General features: G+C 37.9%; 1 protein-coding gene across 2 annotated transcripts in view; it reads left to right on the forward strand.

Moving 5' to 3' along the window:
- Positions 1–17442, forward strand: part of AFG1L (AFG1 like ATPase) — a 224348-nt gene that overhangs the window by 177959 nt on the left and 28947 nt on the right. For both annotated transcript variants that reach the window (XM_033234787.1, XM_033234788.1), the window contains exons 9-10: positions 2763–2833; positions 3090–3190. In XM_033234787.1, coding sequence (XP_033090678.1) covers positions 2763–2833; positions 3090–3190 — 172 coding nt within the window. The remainder of the gene's footprint in view (positions 1–2762; positions 2834–3089; positions 3191–17442) is intronic.

Consider the following 17442-nt stretch of genomic DNA (forward strand, 5'->3'; position numbering starts at 1 on the left):
GAACATGTGGTGTTTGGTTTTCTGTTCGTGTGTTAGTTTGCTGAGGATAATGGCTTCCAACTCCATACGTGTCCCTGCAAAGGACATGATCTCGTTCCTTTTGTGGCTGCATAGTACTCCATAGTGTATATGTACCACATTTTGTTTATCCAGTCCATCACTGATGGGCATTTGGGTTGATTCCCTGTCTTTGCTGTTATGAATAGTGCTGCAATAAATATACGTGTGCATTTATATTTATCCTATAATAGAATGATTTATATTCCTTTGGGTATATATCCAGTAATGCGATGGCTGGGTCAAATGGTATTTCTGGTTCTAGATCCTTGTGGAATCACCATACTGTCTTCCACAATGGTTGAGCTAATTTACATTCCCACCAACAATGTAAAAGCGTTCTTATTTCTCCACAGCCTTACCAGCATCTGTTATTTCTTGACTTTTTAATAATCACCATTCTAACTGACATGAGATGTTATCTCATTGTGGTTTTGATTTGCATTTCTCAAATGACCAGTGGTGTTGAGCTTTTTTTCATATGTCTGTTGGCCGCATGAATGTCTTCTTTTGAGAATTGTCTGTTCATGTCCTTTGCTCACTTTTTGATGGGGTTGTTTTCTTTTTTCTTGTAAATTTGTTTAAGATCCTTGTTGATTCTGGATATTAGCCCTTTGTCAGATGGGTAGATTACAAAATTGTCTCCCATTCTGTAGGTTGTTTTTTCACTCTGATGATAGTTTCTTTTGCTGTGCAGAAGCTCTTTAGTTTAATTAGATCCCATGTGTCAATTTTTGCTTTCATTGCAATTGCTTTTGGTGATTTCATCATAAAATCTTTGCCCATGCCTATGTCCTGAATGATATTGCCTAGATTTTCTTCTAGGGTTTTTATGGTTTTGGGTTTTACATTTAGGTCTTTAATCCATCTTGAGTTAATTTTTATATAAGGTGTAAGGAAGGGGTAAAACCAGTTTTGGTTTTCTGCATATGGCTAGCCAGTTTTCCCAGCAACATTTATGAAACAGGAAATCCTTTCCCCATTGCTTGTTTTTGTCAGGATTGTCGAAGATCAGATGGTTGTAGATGTGTGGTCTTATTTCTGAGATCTCTACTCTGTTTCATTGTTCTATGTGTCTGTATTCGTACCAGTACCATGCTGTTTTGGTTACTGTAGCCTTGTAGTATAGTTTGAAGTATTCACTAGCATGATACCTCCAGCTTTGTTCTTTTTGTTAAGATTGTCTTGGCTATATGGGCTCAAAAAGTAGCTCACTTTTAAGCCTTTTTTTTCTTCTTCTTCTTTTTTTGCTTGTATATACCAAAGGTGATGTTGGTTCCAAATGAATTCTCGAGAATAATGTCTAAACAGACATGTGCTTGGCATGGGCATTGACATTTACATTGGTTTGTGTGATTTCTTTTACCTTTAAGATTGCTTCTGTTTCTAAAATTACTTTCTATAGTGTCATTTCATTATTTTAATACCACTCTATTTGAATATGATACCAGACCTCATGGAAGTCAAATAGCATTTCTCCTGCAAAGTTGGCTATTGCGAATGATGTTTTTAACGTCCTTTGAGGTGGAGTGGTTATTACTTGGAATGTGACAATTTCAATCTTTCAAAATAGCTATGTGCTTTGTTGCATTTTAAAGACATTTGCTCTACTAGAACAGTTGAAGAATTAGGTGCTTGTGTGTTAAATGCCTACCACCTGATAATTATCTCAAGGGAGAATTTGTTTAGTTTAAGCTTAATCTAAATAAAAGATAACCTGTCATACTAATTTTCAAATAAGGCTTTAGTAAGATGAATGTCCAGAATTTAGTTTAATTGCTTCCACTGCGACGTAAGAGTGATTTGTGTGTCAAAATTAAGCATGTTGGCAGGTCATCCTGTAAAAGTTTGTATGTAGTTGAAGTAAACTTACATTTTTACTTGAAGCTCTTTTTAACAGTTTATTTCTTCTGCCAGTTATTTTATTGACTGTTAATTTACCACCCCTCTTAAAAAAAAAAAAAAAGGTGAGAGGAAAAAGGCCACAGCATCATCACATTTATATATGAGTTCCCTAAACCATATGGTGATTTCTAATTAGAATACAAAAGATTCTGTGATGAGACTAACTTCATAGTAGCTGTAACAGTGGGCATCACAGAAGGAGAGAGTTTTCTTCAGTTTCCAACAAGGAGACTTTTGAGAGAAACTGTGTGGTCTATAATTGTCCTTATACTAGAAGTCTGACAAAGTTATTGATGTGCAGATCAAGTTGGTATTTCGAAGGTAGTAATTTAATTCTGGAGGTTTGATCCTCTCAGTTAGTGGCTTGACTTGATTTTTTTTAATGCAGCTTCAATGTTTAATTTCACATGTACCCTCTCAGTAGAGATTTCAAAGGATACTTTGCTGGATGCTTGACTGCCTTGTCTATTTGCTCTTGTTTTGCATGCAAGAGAGAGCCAGAAGCTTTCTTCTCATTGTGTACACATGGTATTAATGGATTTACTCTGCCTGTATCGTCTCATTACTGGAAACAGCTAGAAGCACAGAAGTCTTTCAGTGTATGCAAATAAGGCAGAATCATCTACCTGAGAGTTAATATTCTCTGCTTTTAAGTGTATTCTAAATCTAATGTTTGTATTTAGAGCATAACATCCTGTTCTTTTTTTTTTACGGGCAAAAAGCTAAGCAGACTCAGGCAGCTGTTTGATGTTGGCTTCAAGTGTTATTAATTTCATATTCTATTATTCTTTTCACTGTAGCACAAGTGAAGCTGATGTGGAGGCTGTCATGGATAAGTTGTTTGATGAGCTGGCTCAGAAACAAAATGATTGTACGTAAGTTAATTTCTCTTGAAAGAGAATACATTTAGAACACAATGCCCAATCTCCACTGACCAATTAATAAGTTCCATTGCTGTATATGGGTTGATGCCACGCTCAAGTGGCAGTCATTGTATCAGCATTTTGTCTAATTTATGTGTTGAATCATGTGCTATTATTCATCAAGCTATGCATTTCCTATCTGTAAGAGATGAATTTTATAGTAATTATCCAGACAAGATTGAGTCTTTGTTCATGTTCCCATAGTAACTAGACCAAGGATTCTAAAAGTGCAAGGCAGAGAGCTGCGCCTGAATAAAGCCTGTGGAACCGTTGCCGACTGCACATTTGAAGAGCTGTGTGAGAGAGTAAGTATCCAGGCACGTCCAGACTCACTGGCCTTTTCACATGTTAAAATACTTCATGTTTTCCTCTCTGCCTATTTCAGATTTTAAAATACCATTCACAGAGTCAGAACCGATTTAAAAGTCTCATTAAGGGAAATACTCATCTATATTTGCCATGTGCTTTTTATAGATATTGGCACAAAATTTGCACTTAGAAGGGCTCTAATGCAAAATTAGAAATGCAGAGAGAACTGTCAACTGTTGCTAGAAGCAAAAATAAAATCCCTTTTGTAAAAGTCAAACATAAGAGATTTTTGGAAAAATATTTGAGGTGAGAGTTAGTATGTGGGAAAAAGAAAGATGAAACAATGCTAGTATGATCCAAGGAAGCATCACATAAAATAATTTCCACCCCTTGTACTCATTGCCCATCTATTATTGCCATAACATCGGACCTACTAGGGCCAGAGTCAAAGAAGGTGAATTTCTGTAACTGTGACATTTATATTATATAATAAATAATATGTTCAACAGAGAAAAAATGTTTACCAGTGTATGCACACATTCATATAACTGAGAAAGATCTTGACTGCAGATTCATTATGGATATGAATTCTGTCTTAAAAAATCTGGAATTCTCAGTACTCAATGGATATGCAATGTATTTATTGATTGCAAATCTTGAGGAAAACAAATTCAAATTAGATAGAATTTTAAGCTTAATTTCTCGATTGACATGCTTAATTTATCATTCTAGCTGGTCTCTGATTTATCTTGACTTTTAGGTAACTAAAGAACAGTTGCTTTTCAGTAAGGGAAAAGACAAAATACGTATACCTGCGGCCATTTTATGAGTGTTTTTCTTAAAAGCTCGTGACAGCCGGGCGCGGTGGCTCCCTCCTGTAATCATGAGGTCAGGAGATTGAGACGACCCTGGCTAACACGGTGCAACCCCGTCTCTACAAAAAATACAAAAAATTAGCCGGGCGTGGTGGCGGGCGCCTGTAGTCCCAGCTACTGCGGAGGCTGAGGCAGGAGAATGGCGTGAACCCGGGAGGCGGAGCTTGCAGTGAGCCGAGATCGCGCCACCGCGCTCCAGCCTGGGTGACAGTGCGAGACTCTGTCTCAAAAAAGCAATTATTTAGCACTTCAGAACCAGTAAAGTTTAGGATCAAGGAGGATCCTCCGATAGGGTGGCAATGTTGATTTCTATTAGTGAAAGTCATTCTGGGTGATACGGACCTTTCAGACCTCTCCTGGATCAACCTTTAAGGTCCTGATAACCTAACATCAACTGACAAAATTCTATTAAGGCTCCCACTTAGGTTTGACTTATTTTGCAAGAAAAAACAAACTTGAGAAGAATCTTGTATATCCAAAAGATGAAGCTCCTCCACTTTCTACAGAAGAGGACCCAGTAGGGAACGGGAAAAGACAGGCGTGTTGAATCTTGGGGGAGGAAGGCAAAGATGGTCTCTTTTGGAGCAGACACTGAGTTTTATCTGCATTTTTTAAATATGCTCCTTGTTTTAGGAGTCTTAGTAACAGGAAAAGGCCACTTATCAGGGACCAAAATCTCCAGTTTATTTACTATCCAGGGGTGATGGGGAAGAAGACTGATTGAGACTTTATCTTAAAAAATGAAATAGCCCTTATAAAAATAAATCGTTTTGTCTTATTTGACAAAAATGTGGATTACAATAGCAACTACAAATTAAACTCTTAGATTAAACAATGAACAAGTGCAGCGACATGATAATGGCTCACTACAGCCTCGACCTCCTGGGCTCAGGCAGTCCTCCCACCACAGTCTCCCCAGTAGGTGGGACTACAGGCACACAACGCCACGCCTGGCTACTTTTTAAAAAAAGTTTTTGTAGAGATGGGGGTCTTACCATGTTGTCCAGGCTGTTCTCAAATTCCTGCAAGAGATCCACCCACCTCAGCCTTCCAAAGTGCTGGGATTACAGATGTGAGCTACCATGACCAGCCTTGTCAATTACTTTCTTTTGAAGTTTTTGTGATGTTATTATTTACTGATTTTTTTTCTTCTCCAAGTTGGCCAGATCTTCTTTTGTCAGTGAGTTTGCATGGACAGGTTTGCCCTTTATCTAGACTGTAATTGTGGGGTGTTTACTACATTACGCAAGCGCCGAGTGACCTGCAAAAGGCATTGACGTGGTAAGTGGGGTTAGATCCTAGTGTTAAGCTATGAGGGATGTTTGAGGAAGTGCTAAGTTTTTAAGTAGCTAGTTCGTTTGTGACTATTTTCTTGTTATGATGATTTTGCATTGCTTTGCAACCTTGTAACTGCAATTCAGATATTGATTTATTGCATGAAGAGGACAATTGAAAGCCCTCAACTTCAGATATAACCTAAAACTCTTAATGAGTTATAATGATCTTATGAGCCAGGCTAAATAATTGCCAAAAACCATTAAGTAAAGATAACAACACATCCAACCTAAGGTAAAGAAGCAGGCATCTGGTGTGTCTGGGACAGTCCCAGCTTTGGATCATCTGTCCTAATTTTCTAGAAGGCTCTTGAAGCCCAAGACCTGCCCAATCACCTGATACCATCATGAAAAAGTCTTTGGCAAGAAGTAGATTGGTTAACAGTCCATAATGATTATTTTTGAGTCATGGCCCCTTCCAAGGAAAAAATAATACAGAAACTTACCTGTGTCTTGATAAGGTAAAAGAAGGTTTAGATTGGAAGCCCTTGACATATGCCATAAGTAAAATGAAAAAGCCAGGCACATTCTGCTGTTTGCACACCTCTTCCCTCACTGTTCCAAGCACAGTTCCTCAGATTTGGAATCCTGCAGGTTAACATCTAGCCTCTTGGTATCTCCTAGATTCTCTTTCTTTGTAAATTTATAGTTCAGTACTGTCATGTTCAGCAGTCTGAGTTAGGAGAACCTGCAACACATACATAATAATAATAACGAATATAGCCACCCATCAGGTATCATCCTAAGCACTTTTATATATAAATTCATTTGATACTTATAATAGGTAGGCACTATTATTGTCCACATTTTATAGGTAGAGAATTTTAAACACCAGGATGTTAAGTTACCTTCCCAAGGTCATACAGCTAATAAGTGGTGTAGCCAGAGCTCGGACTTCTTGGTAGTTTGGGAGTCAGATTCTGTGCTTTTAATCACTACATTGTATCTGAAGATGTTCTGGACAAGTTCTTCCTCAATCTTTAATATACTTTGGATTCTATCTTAAAGTGTAATCATTTGGGAGGCCGAGGCAGGCGGATCACATGAGGTCAGGAGTTCAAGACCAGCCTGGACAATATGGCAAAACCTCATCTCTACTAAAAATATAGAAATTAGCCAGGCGTGGTGGCAGGCATCTGTAATCCCAGCTACTCAGGAGGCTGAGACATGAGAATCATTTGAACACAGGAGGTGGAGGTTGTGGTGAGCCAAGATCATGCCACTACATTCCAGCCTGGGTGACAGAGACTCTGTCTCAATAAATATATAAATAACAACAACAAAAATAAAGTGTAATCAGATAATTTGTGAATTCTCACATCTGAGCTAAGCTTTAAGAATTTTATGGAGCATGAAGCTGAATGGGGAACAGACATCCCCCAGTCCTGAGAGCCTCCCTCTGTGTTGAAAACCTTAGTACAGACCTGCCCAACTCATGTGTGTTGGCATACCCACTGGGAAGTCCAGCTACGAGCCCCTCTGCTCTTCTGAAGGCTGTACCTCCAGGGTTTGTGGCTCCAGGCAAGGGTCCCCAAGCCTTAGGCAGCCTCATCCCTTTGCCCATTAATAAAAATACTTTCTCTTCCTGCCATGACAAAGGTTGGGAAGTGCTGCGTTAGAGAAGTGCGGGAGGGTGGAGGAGAATATGTTTGGGCGGTCTTTGTTCCCTGCCATTCCCTCCATATCAGAGCTGTGGCAAATGAACATGAAGCAGATCCATCTCTGTGGACATGACATGAGCTTTCAGGTTTCCTTTCCTTACCTTGATATAGCTACTTGGTTTAATCCGAGGGTAGTGGAGGAGTCAGAAATATGGTATTGAAGGCAGTGGTTCTCAAAATGTGGTTTATAGACCTCTAGGAGTCCCTGAGACCCTTTCAGGGGTCCTGGGAATCTAAACTCTATGTAACACTTCTTGCCTTTTTTACTCTGGTAGTATTTACAGTAATGATGCAAAAGCACTGATGGGTGAAACTGGTAGCACCTTAGCAGGAATCAAGGCAATAGCACCAAAAGATACTGTATTTTTCACTGATCATATGCTCCCAGTAAAAATAAATAAATAAATAAATAAATAACCCAGTTCCATTTAAAAATATCCTTAAAGAAGCAGTAACAATTATTTTGTTAAATCTCAACTTTGAGAACATGTCTTTTGGATATTCTTTGTGATGAAGTGAAAGTACATGTAATAAAACACTTCTGCTCTATATCAAATATGAAGGCTGTCCTGGGGAAAAGCACTTGTACAGTTGTTTGAGTTGCAAGCTGAACTAGCCACTATTTTCACAGAATTCCATTTTTACTTGGAAGACTGAGTGACAGACAAACTATGGTTATTCAGATTTGGCAGACATTTTCTCACAATGTTTGACAGACATTTTCTTGAAAATGGATGAAATAAGACTGTCATTTCAAGGAAAACAACTGACAATATTTGTTGCCAGTGATAAAATTTGAGCAAACAAGTGAAAATTAGAATTTTGGAAAACTTGTTTCTGCCATCATGCGCTTGACAGCTTCCCAATTCTTAAACGTCTTTCAGATGAGATTGATGGTGATATTAACACATGCAATGTTTTGATAATTGTTTAATTAAATGTGTCAACATTTGGAAGATCTACATAACTCAATGAACCAATGCTTTCCGATAACCAATGCATGCTCTTACAAAATAATACATGACAAAAGATCCACTTAAAGTGCAGGAAAGACTAATGGATTTTAATATAACAGAATTCAAAAAGTATACTGATACTGTTTCAGTTTCTACATTGCAACTAACAGTTTAAAAATGACCTCTTTTCAAGTTAAAATTTTTTAATAGATTCTATTTTTAGAACAGTTTTGGCCTTAAAGAAAATCAAGACTCTAGTACAGAGAGTTTCCATATACTTCCTAATCTAGTTTCCCCTGTTAACATCTTACATTCATATGGTATATCTGTTACAATAAATGAACCAATATTGATATATTATTAACTAAAGTCCATTTTTTATTTAGATTTCCCTAGTTTTTACCTAATGTCCCTTTTCTGTTCCACAATACCACATTACCTTTAGCTATGTCTCCTTAGGCTTCTCTTGGTTATGGCAGTTTCTCACAAACTTTTTGTTTTTGATGATCTTGACAGTTTTGAGTACTAGTTAGGTATTTGTAAAATGTCTCTCAATTGGGATTTGTCTGACATTTTCCTTATGATTAGACAGGAATGATAGTCTTGGGGGAACAGACCACAGAGATCAAGTACTACTTTAATCACATCATGTCAAGGATTCATACTGTCAACATGGCTTATAACTGTTGATGCTAACCTTCATCACACTTGTCTGAGATAACGTTTGTCAGGGTTTCTTTTGTTTTTTTTTTTTTTGCCCTAAAGTTATTCTTTCTCCCGCTTTCCACAGTGTACTCTTTGGCAGTAACTTCTTGTTGAGTTTTCATGTAGCGTCAAAGAATATCCACAATTATCTGATAAGGCTATTAAAATACGTTTCCCTCTTTCAACTACATATCCATGTAAGGCTAGATTTTCTTAATATACTTCAACCCAAATAACTGAGTTGCAATAGATTGGATGTAAAAATGGATATGAGAATCCAGCTATTTTCTATTAATCCAGATATTAAAGAGATTTACAAAAATGTAAGACAATGCCATTCTTCTTAGTTATTTTCATTTCAAAAAATAGAAGTATTTTTCATAAAAATGTGATTTGTGTTAATTTGATGGCCTTAATGTAGTGGCTTTATAATTGTTACTTTAAATGAATTAATACATATTTTAAATTTTTCTCAGTTTTAATTTCTATTACAATAAACACTGGGAGAGATAACCCGTATAAGCAAATGTTCCTTGGGTTCCTCAATAATTTTTAAAAGTATAAAGGAGTCCTGAAGCCAAAAAGTTTGAGAACTCCTTGCTTTAGGGTTAAACTTTCATGGACCAAAAATGAAAGAATCCTACCGAAAGAAAACAAGGAAAGCTGAATTCTAAAGCCTTAATGAGTAGACTGACTAGACCCAAGTTTTCCTTATTGAGAAATGTAATTTTTACACCTGCAGAAAATTGTTTCCTTAACCAATAACTGTACTCACAAGTAACTGTTTGCAAGAGCAGTTTGTTATTTGTATCTTAAAAATAATGACAGGTGGCCAGGTGTGTTTGCAAAAAATCTAGGCAGAAAAATATATCAGTTGATGCATATGCATGGATGTATGCATTGCTCACTATCAACTTCTTATTTATTACCTTTCTTCTTTGGTATTTAGTACTCAAGAAATAAAAGTCCATCAGATAAGTGTATTGGCCTCCATTTTTCTATTAATCTTGATTATATCATGTTAGTGTATATATCCTTAGACTTACAAGTGTACCACATAGTATCCCTTAGGGAGTTGTTAAGTAACATTTCCCTTCTCTTGCTCCTTTTATGCTTTATTTAGCTTTATTCCAAGTGAAACCACTGGCTGGGAGCTACTTCTGGTTTGTGTCCTGTGCTTCGTTCACTCTCAGTAAATATAATACTAAAGGATGAATAGCTTTTATCTCTACTGTTTGGCCAAGAGTCAAGGCTGATGGTGTTGAGATGCCAACAGTGGTAATTAGCATCAAGGAATAAGGGCATTAATCACCAGAGCTGAGGCAGCCCAGGAATATCCTTGGGCTTTTACCTTCCCAGCAGCAAAACCATTTTTGTAGCATTGCTGATCTGTGTGTGCTCATTTCCCACATTTCCTGACTTCTGGCCTTGCCATGTCCAAATAAGGCAGTCGACCAGCCTGGCCACAGCATAGTGACAGGAGGACAGAAGTGAGATTGCAAAGATCTTCATAGAGAATGGGTCAGATTCTTGTAGGGAGAAATATGAATCCATTGTCACAAATGAGCCGTAAGTCTTTTGTCTATCGTTCCCCATCCACATTCCTAGTCAATCCTTAAACTAAAGAGTCATAGTCTTGATGTTGCAAGGCACTTCAAGGGTCACCTTATCTAACCATTCAACCAACACTGAATCCTGCAAGACCCCTCAGGCCTTCACTTGCCTTGCAATGCCAAATTGGGGAGTACAGTTAAATATGTGAGAAGGAATATAAGACATGTTAATATAGGTGCAAAATTTTACCATACACACCTAGACCTAGCCTATTTCACGAGTCCTCAGAATGATAAAGGAGGTTTTTGGAATAAAATCCCATAATTGACTTGTAATTTGATTTTTAAAAGTAAGATGTACACAAGTAACTTCTTATATGAATTTGTTTTGTTCTGATATTTTGTACATAAAAGAAAAAGTGAACTCTCTGTAAGACTGTAGATTGGACTGAGGGATCCATTTTTACTAATTGTTGATTGATTATATCTTCCAAAGAAATCACTGTATATCAGGTTAAAAGTTATTTTATATATATATATATATGTATATATATATATATCTTACTATTTTAAAGGAAAAAAGAAATGTCTGAAAAAGAGGGTCTGGTTTAGAAATTTGAAAACTGTAGCCTCTTAGAATAATTGCGAACGTTTCCATGATGAAAAGGGAGTAAAGAAGGATTAAAGGAATAAAGAGAACACCTTCCTCCTTTCTTTACTGGCAAATTTTCTGTAATAGGACACATAGTGAGGCTGGACAATCCTGCCCAGCTTCTGTTCCCAAACTGAGGCAAGAGCGGCTTCTTAGATGATGCTGCTCAGGGCTGCAGATTTTAAGCTCTGCAAGCCATGGGCTTCTCAGACTCAGCAGCCTGAAGCTCTTCTGAGGGAGAAAACGCGCTTTCATTTTCTGTGAATGTATTTATGTCATGTTGTTAGCTGAAATGGTTCAAAAATATTGTCTCTCCTGTAATGGGGAGAAAATGCCCAAGGATTCCCAGAGGGTCTCAATGGAAGAGTAAGTGTGCCAAAAATTGTATACTTTCAATATGTTCTCCGTAATATTATTTTGAGGATCAGATCTAATAGTAGACACAAGTCCTCATGTTTGTTTTAAGGTTACTTCTACTCTAGCAAAGTATGAGAAACTAATATTTAACATTTGTCTCAGTCTTTGAGAGGAATATGTCATTCATTTGCTGAGATAATAATTAAGAAGTGCAAAGATTAAGAAATATGAATTTAAATAAATGTATATATATATATTCTTTTTTTTTTCTTTTCTTTTCTTTTCTTTTCTTTTTTTTTTTTTTTTTTTTTGAGACAGGGTCTTGTTCTTTTGCCCAGACTGGAGTTCAGTGGTGTAATCACTGCTCACTGCAACCTCAGCCTCCCAGGCTCAAGCAGTCCTTCCCACCTCAGCCTCCCAAGCAGCTGGGACTACAGGCGCGCACCACCATGCCCAGCTAATTTTAGTATTTTTTTGTAGAGACAGGGTTTTGCCATGTTGCCCAGGTTGGTCTCAAACTCCTGGGCTCAAGCTATCTACCCTGCCTCAACCTTCCAAAGTGCTGGGATTACAGGCATGAGCCACCATGCCCATGATCACTAATTTTTTAAAATAGAATTTGTTTTTAATTTAAAGATAAATTATCTCATTTGGCTTTTAATAATAAATGTATCAGAGCTCAAAATAATAATTAAGAATAGCTCTCTAAACAGAAGACCTGTATGAAGAGATTGGTAAGTGCTGAGAGAAAACAAGTCTAATTCAACCGATTAATATGAATATAAAACACTTTAAAAGTACTTGTTTGATTTTTTTAAAAAGCTTTAACACTAATGGTTTTTCTATTGCTTACCTATCAACTGGCCTGGTTTTTCTTAAACAGAATTTTTTTTTTAATCAAGTAACCCTTAAGTGTTTGTTTCCTATCATAGAGTATGATTTGCCATTTTCCATAGTACCTTCCCCCAGATTAGATCAGTTGACCCAAAATTAGCAATTACTTATTACATTGCCAATTAGAATATTTAATAAGGTATATTCCATTTTATCACTTTGAAATATATTTTATGGAAAAAAGTTTGGAAATTGTTAGAAAATGGCTTGGTGAAGATATTATTGAGTCAGGCAAAAGATTTTGAGAAAAAAACTAGAAAGAAGCAAAGGAGCCATAATATCTTAAGAATTATAAGATTTTCACATATTTTATATAGGGTTAAATATTGCTTCATTCTTTTCTCTTTTATTGTTAATCAAGAAATATATGCTATGTAAGATCCAATCCTCCAAGATTGCTACATTGACTTAGTGGTCAGCAACTATTTCTTTTTCTTTTTCTTTCTTTCTTTTTTTTTTTTTTGAGACACAGTCTTGATCTGTCACCCAGGCACAATCTTGGCTCCCTGCAACCTCCGCCTCCCTGATTCAAGCGATTCCTGTGCCTCAGCCTCCCAAATAGCAGGGATTACAGATGCATCTCACCACACCCAGCTAATTTTAGTGTTTTTAGTAGAGATGTGGTTTCACCATGTTGGCCAGGCTGGTCTTGAACTCCTGACCCCAGGTGATCCACCCACCTTAGCCTCCCAAAGTGTTGGGATTACAAAATAGCCACCATGCCCAGCCAGTCAGCAACTATTTCTTAAGTACTTCTATATCTGTATACCTATGTTATGAGGAATATAAAAGAAGTGTGTAAGAACTTTCTTTCAAAGAGTTTACAGTTTAGTAAAGGAAATAACATGAGCCAAATATTATTCAGCAAAGCAGAGTAGAAAGAGGCCCAACTGAGTCAGGAGATACCAATTCCAGTCACTAACTCAAATACTGTTTAGCTAACACTGGGTGCTGTGGCATACACTTGGGAGGCTACTTGGGAGGCTGGGGCAGGATGATCACCTGAGTTCAGGAGTTCTTGGCAGTCCTGTGTTATGATCATGTCTGAGGATAGTCAAGGCACTCCAGCCTGGGCAACATAGCAAGACTCTGACTCCCCCCACCAAAAAAAGATACTATTTAGCTGAGTTGCCTTAGGCAGATCACTTAACCACTTCACCATTCTGAGTCTAATTGTGAAATGCATGATGTGATCAGCACATTTCTGTCATTCCTTTTATTTCGTTTCATTTTATTTTTATACCATCAGTTTTGATGAATACTGATCTGTCATTCCTTGTAGCTGTAACAGTCTACGTTAAAGAGCTGTGCTCACTAGTTAACTACATAATATAAGTGTATCAGGAGTTCAAAGTAAGGATGCTAAGGGTTGGAAAGGCTCCAACAAGACAGGAGATTTAAAGAGGAAATTGACCTTGACCTGGAAAGGCGAGCAGAATGTAGATGAGTAGAGTAAAAGTATTTCAACCATAATCCAAAGCCAAGCATCACCTGTTTCAGGGGGACAGACTGATGCCTAATGAGAGCAGAGTGCATGTTGGAGAGGAAAGGGAAATAAAGATGAAAAAGATCTCAGACAGATTCTACCATCAAAACCAGGCAGAGAAACAGTCTTCTTACTGTAATCCAGAGAGAGTCATTTTAGGTTTTGAGCAGGAATGTGGTACCTAGAATAATGTTTTAGGAAGATTAATGGGGCAGTATACGCTGGAAGAGGTTGTAACTTTCACCAACATATCCAGTGGACCAGCAAATAGTATCTCCTCTTGGGAAGGTTCTTCTTTCCAGAAGGAAACTTGGTTAAATAAACTAACATGCTAGATATTTGTTTGTTCCCTTATGCAGGGTAACACAGTCCTACGCTTTTAATATTTTACTCACACTTCTCCCTAATCATCCACCAAATATTTACAGAGTACTTAATAGAAGGCTGGCATATTTCTAGGAACTGTAGTGGGTACCAAGATGAGTAAGAGTCTCCACTTTTATGGAGTCTTAATTTAGAAGAGAAGATTAGATCAGTACATAGATCACTAGAATGTGAGGCAGATTATAATTAGTACTATAGGATCAGTATGACCAGAATGCTATGGATGATCAAAGTGGAACTGGGCCTCAAAGGCTGGAGGGTTGGAGATTCTGGCTGCAAAGGTTGGGGGGAGTATGAGGTGGTAGCTGTTTGGTTTTTCCTAAGCAAAAGAGATCATGAGGGGCAGCTTTATGATCTCTTCCTTCTCTCAAGTTGTGTGTTTCTGTGAAAAACACAAGAGTTGGGGCTGGGCACAGTGGCTCACGCCTGTAATCCTGCACTTTGGGAGGCCAAGGTGGGCAGATTGCCTGAGCTCAGGAGTTCAAGACCAGCCTGGCCAACATGGTGAAACCCCATCTCTACTGAAATACAAAAAAAAAAAAAAAAAAAAAAGCTGGGTGTGATGGCACACATCTATAATCTCAGCTACTCAGGAGGCTGAGGCATGAGAATCACTTGTAGCCAGGAGGCCAAGATTGCGCCATTGCACTCCAGGCTGGGTGACAGAGCGAGACTCTGTCTCCAGAAAAACAAACAAACAAACAAACAAAAAAACAGAGTTGGAGATTACAGAGTATATTCAGAGAACTACAGACTCAGGAGGGTTCTACTTCCATTTATGGCCAGTAGCTCCTATTTGATCAAATTACCTATTGATCACCTCTGCAAATTCTGGACAAAATCTGAAAAATGACTATCCAGAAGGCACTGCTTATCAAAAGCAGAGCACAGTCGACACTTGGAAGAAAGGATTGATACTGGTGAATTTCTCATTTTTATAGTTTTTCTCCTGAGAGCAGATCACAGTTGGTCTTATACGGATGTCTAAAACTCAGTGGAAGTTTTTAAAGTTTTTAGACAGAAGTCTAAAACTGTGTTTTTAGCTCGAAGAACCAGAGAAGAGCAAATCAGTGACCATAACAGCTGGAAAGTATAAGGAGAAATCTGGGAAAGGAGAGAACCACAGAGGAATAGCCTGAACTTTTTCCTATAAACTCTGCCCAAATCTTGGGCTGACCTATGAAATATACACACACAGCAAATGCTAAAACAACTGAACAGAGATTTTCACTGCAATGCATCACGGAGGAGACAGAGTTTGGAGCTTGAGGCTAACCAAGTTAATTGCCTGCTAACATAGCAACAACAACCAAAAATCAATATACTAAAGAATCACAAGTCTCCACGACATACCATACACAATATCCAGAATACGGTCCCAAATTACCATGGCCCTCATCAGGGTACATGGCTGGACAGAGTATGGACTGGATTTCAGCTCCTAATTGCCCCCTCGAGGAGAGGCACGAACCAGGTATTCTTGAGAGATTGCACGAAACAAGATAAATAGAAGAGAAATCAGAGGATTGGGCATGGAGGAGGTCAGGGATGAGGACAAGCCACCTAGGGCTCCAACGGTTTCAGTTTGGATGACCAGAGAAATGGCAGGACCCTTAACAGACAAACCAAAATGCTAGAGGTAGGAGAACGAGACCTAAAAACAGTTGGAAATTTAGGACTGAAGATAAAGATCTAGAGGTCATTTATAAAGGTGTGTTAGTTTGGAGCCTAAAGGAGTCAATGACATCATCTGAACTGACATATAAAAAGGAAGAGATGAGGATGTGGGTGGGGTTGAAAAGTATGTTTTCACTAGAATCAATGGAAGGAAACAGAGCCAGAGGACTAGTATAGTTTAATCAGAGGCACAAGAGAAGCTATGCAGATTCCTCACCATTTTACTGAAGACTTTTAAAACACAGAAGTAATGTACTAGGCTGGGCGCGGTGGCTCATGCCTGTAATCCCAGCACTTTGGGAGGCCGAGGTGGGTGGATCACAAGGTCAACAGACCGAGACCATCCTGGCCAACATGGTGAAACCACATCTCTACTAAAAATACAAAAATTAGCTGGGCGTGGTGACGCATGCCTCTAGTTCCAGCTACTCGGGAGGCTGAAGCAGGAGAATCGCTTGAACCCAGGAGGCAGAGGTCGCAGTGAGCCGAAATCACGCCACTACACTCCAGCCTGGCGACAGAGCGAGACTTCATCTCAAAAACAAACAAACAAAAAACAGAAGTAATTTACTAGATCAGTAACATCTTAGGGTTTGGATGTTACTTTGTAGAAAGTCTTAATATAATAAACCACTGTCATAAGTTTATTAATAACCTAAACTTACTGCTTTTCAGCCTTAGCACATGTGAAAAACTGTAAGTTGTAAATTGCTATACACATTTACATGGGAATATAAAAGTCATCTTGCATACATGTTTGTATCGTCAATTTCTTTCCTGAACTTTCTGCATTGTCTCCCTATGAGGTCTTGTATAAATCCAAATAGTTACATAGTCACATCATCCGAACTGCAGCCTTTGCAATGCACTTCTTACTCTCCCCCTTCACTGCTTTACTAAAGCCAAGGTTGCTTTTTCTTTATGCCAAATTCCATTCAATTTCGTGTTCGTGAAATAGATTTCTACTTCCCTACACTGGGCTATTTCCCTCTGTTGAAAACCCACCTTCTCTAAGAATATCTCTCTCTACTGACAGATGCTCAGTACATACTTGGTAACTAACAAAATCAAAAGAGGCATTGCTATTTATTATCTGAAGTTCTTACTGACATTTTATTTCCCTGATTCTCCTTTGCCTCCTGTTTAACTAAAAGCAGACAAAATAAGCTTTAAACAGAAATATAATAATTTTAGCATGGATTTATAATTCCAAAAAGTATGTTTTATGTGTGTACAGATACACACAATCATATACACACAGAATTAAATTTTTTTGAAATCAGGGCAAAGGGAAAATAATGAATACAAAGTTAATATACATAAATCCATGTCATAAACTTCTACGTAGTTCTTAAAATCAAACAAGTCAACACTCAGCCTTCTATCAGCCAAAGAGGGGAAAAGATATTCAGTAAGTTAGAAGATAAAAACAAACCAGTTACTCAGAAGAAGTGATGATTTTTTGCTGGCACTTGGACCTTTCATAAATGGGCTTCTGAAAGATGCCAGGAGACATTTCCTCAGCACCGTTCCTGCTGCCGACATATGCTTGTATCTGACAGATTCTTATATCCAAGCTGGGAACATAATGACAAAGTAAAGTTTAATGAAACTGTGCTATAAGGGCAAAAAACATGCTTTACAGCTAAGCTTTTCTCTTTATTTATCTGGCTTGATCCAGAAAAATAGTTCTAAATGTTTAGAGATTGAATAG

Source organism: Trachypithecus francoisi, unplaced genomic scaffold, assembly GCF_009764315.1.
Source record: "Trachypithecus francoisi isolate TF-2019V2 unplaced genomic scaffold, Tfra_2.0 Lachesis_group15, whole genome shotgun sequence".
Classification (NCBI taxonomy): Eukaryota; Metazoa; Chordata; class Mammalia; order Primates; family Cercopithecidae; genus Trachypithecus; species Trachypithecus francoisi.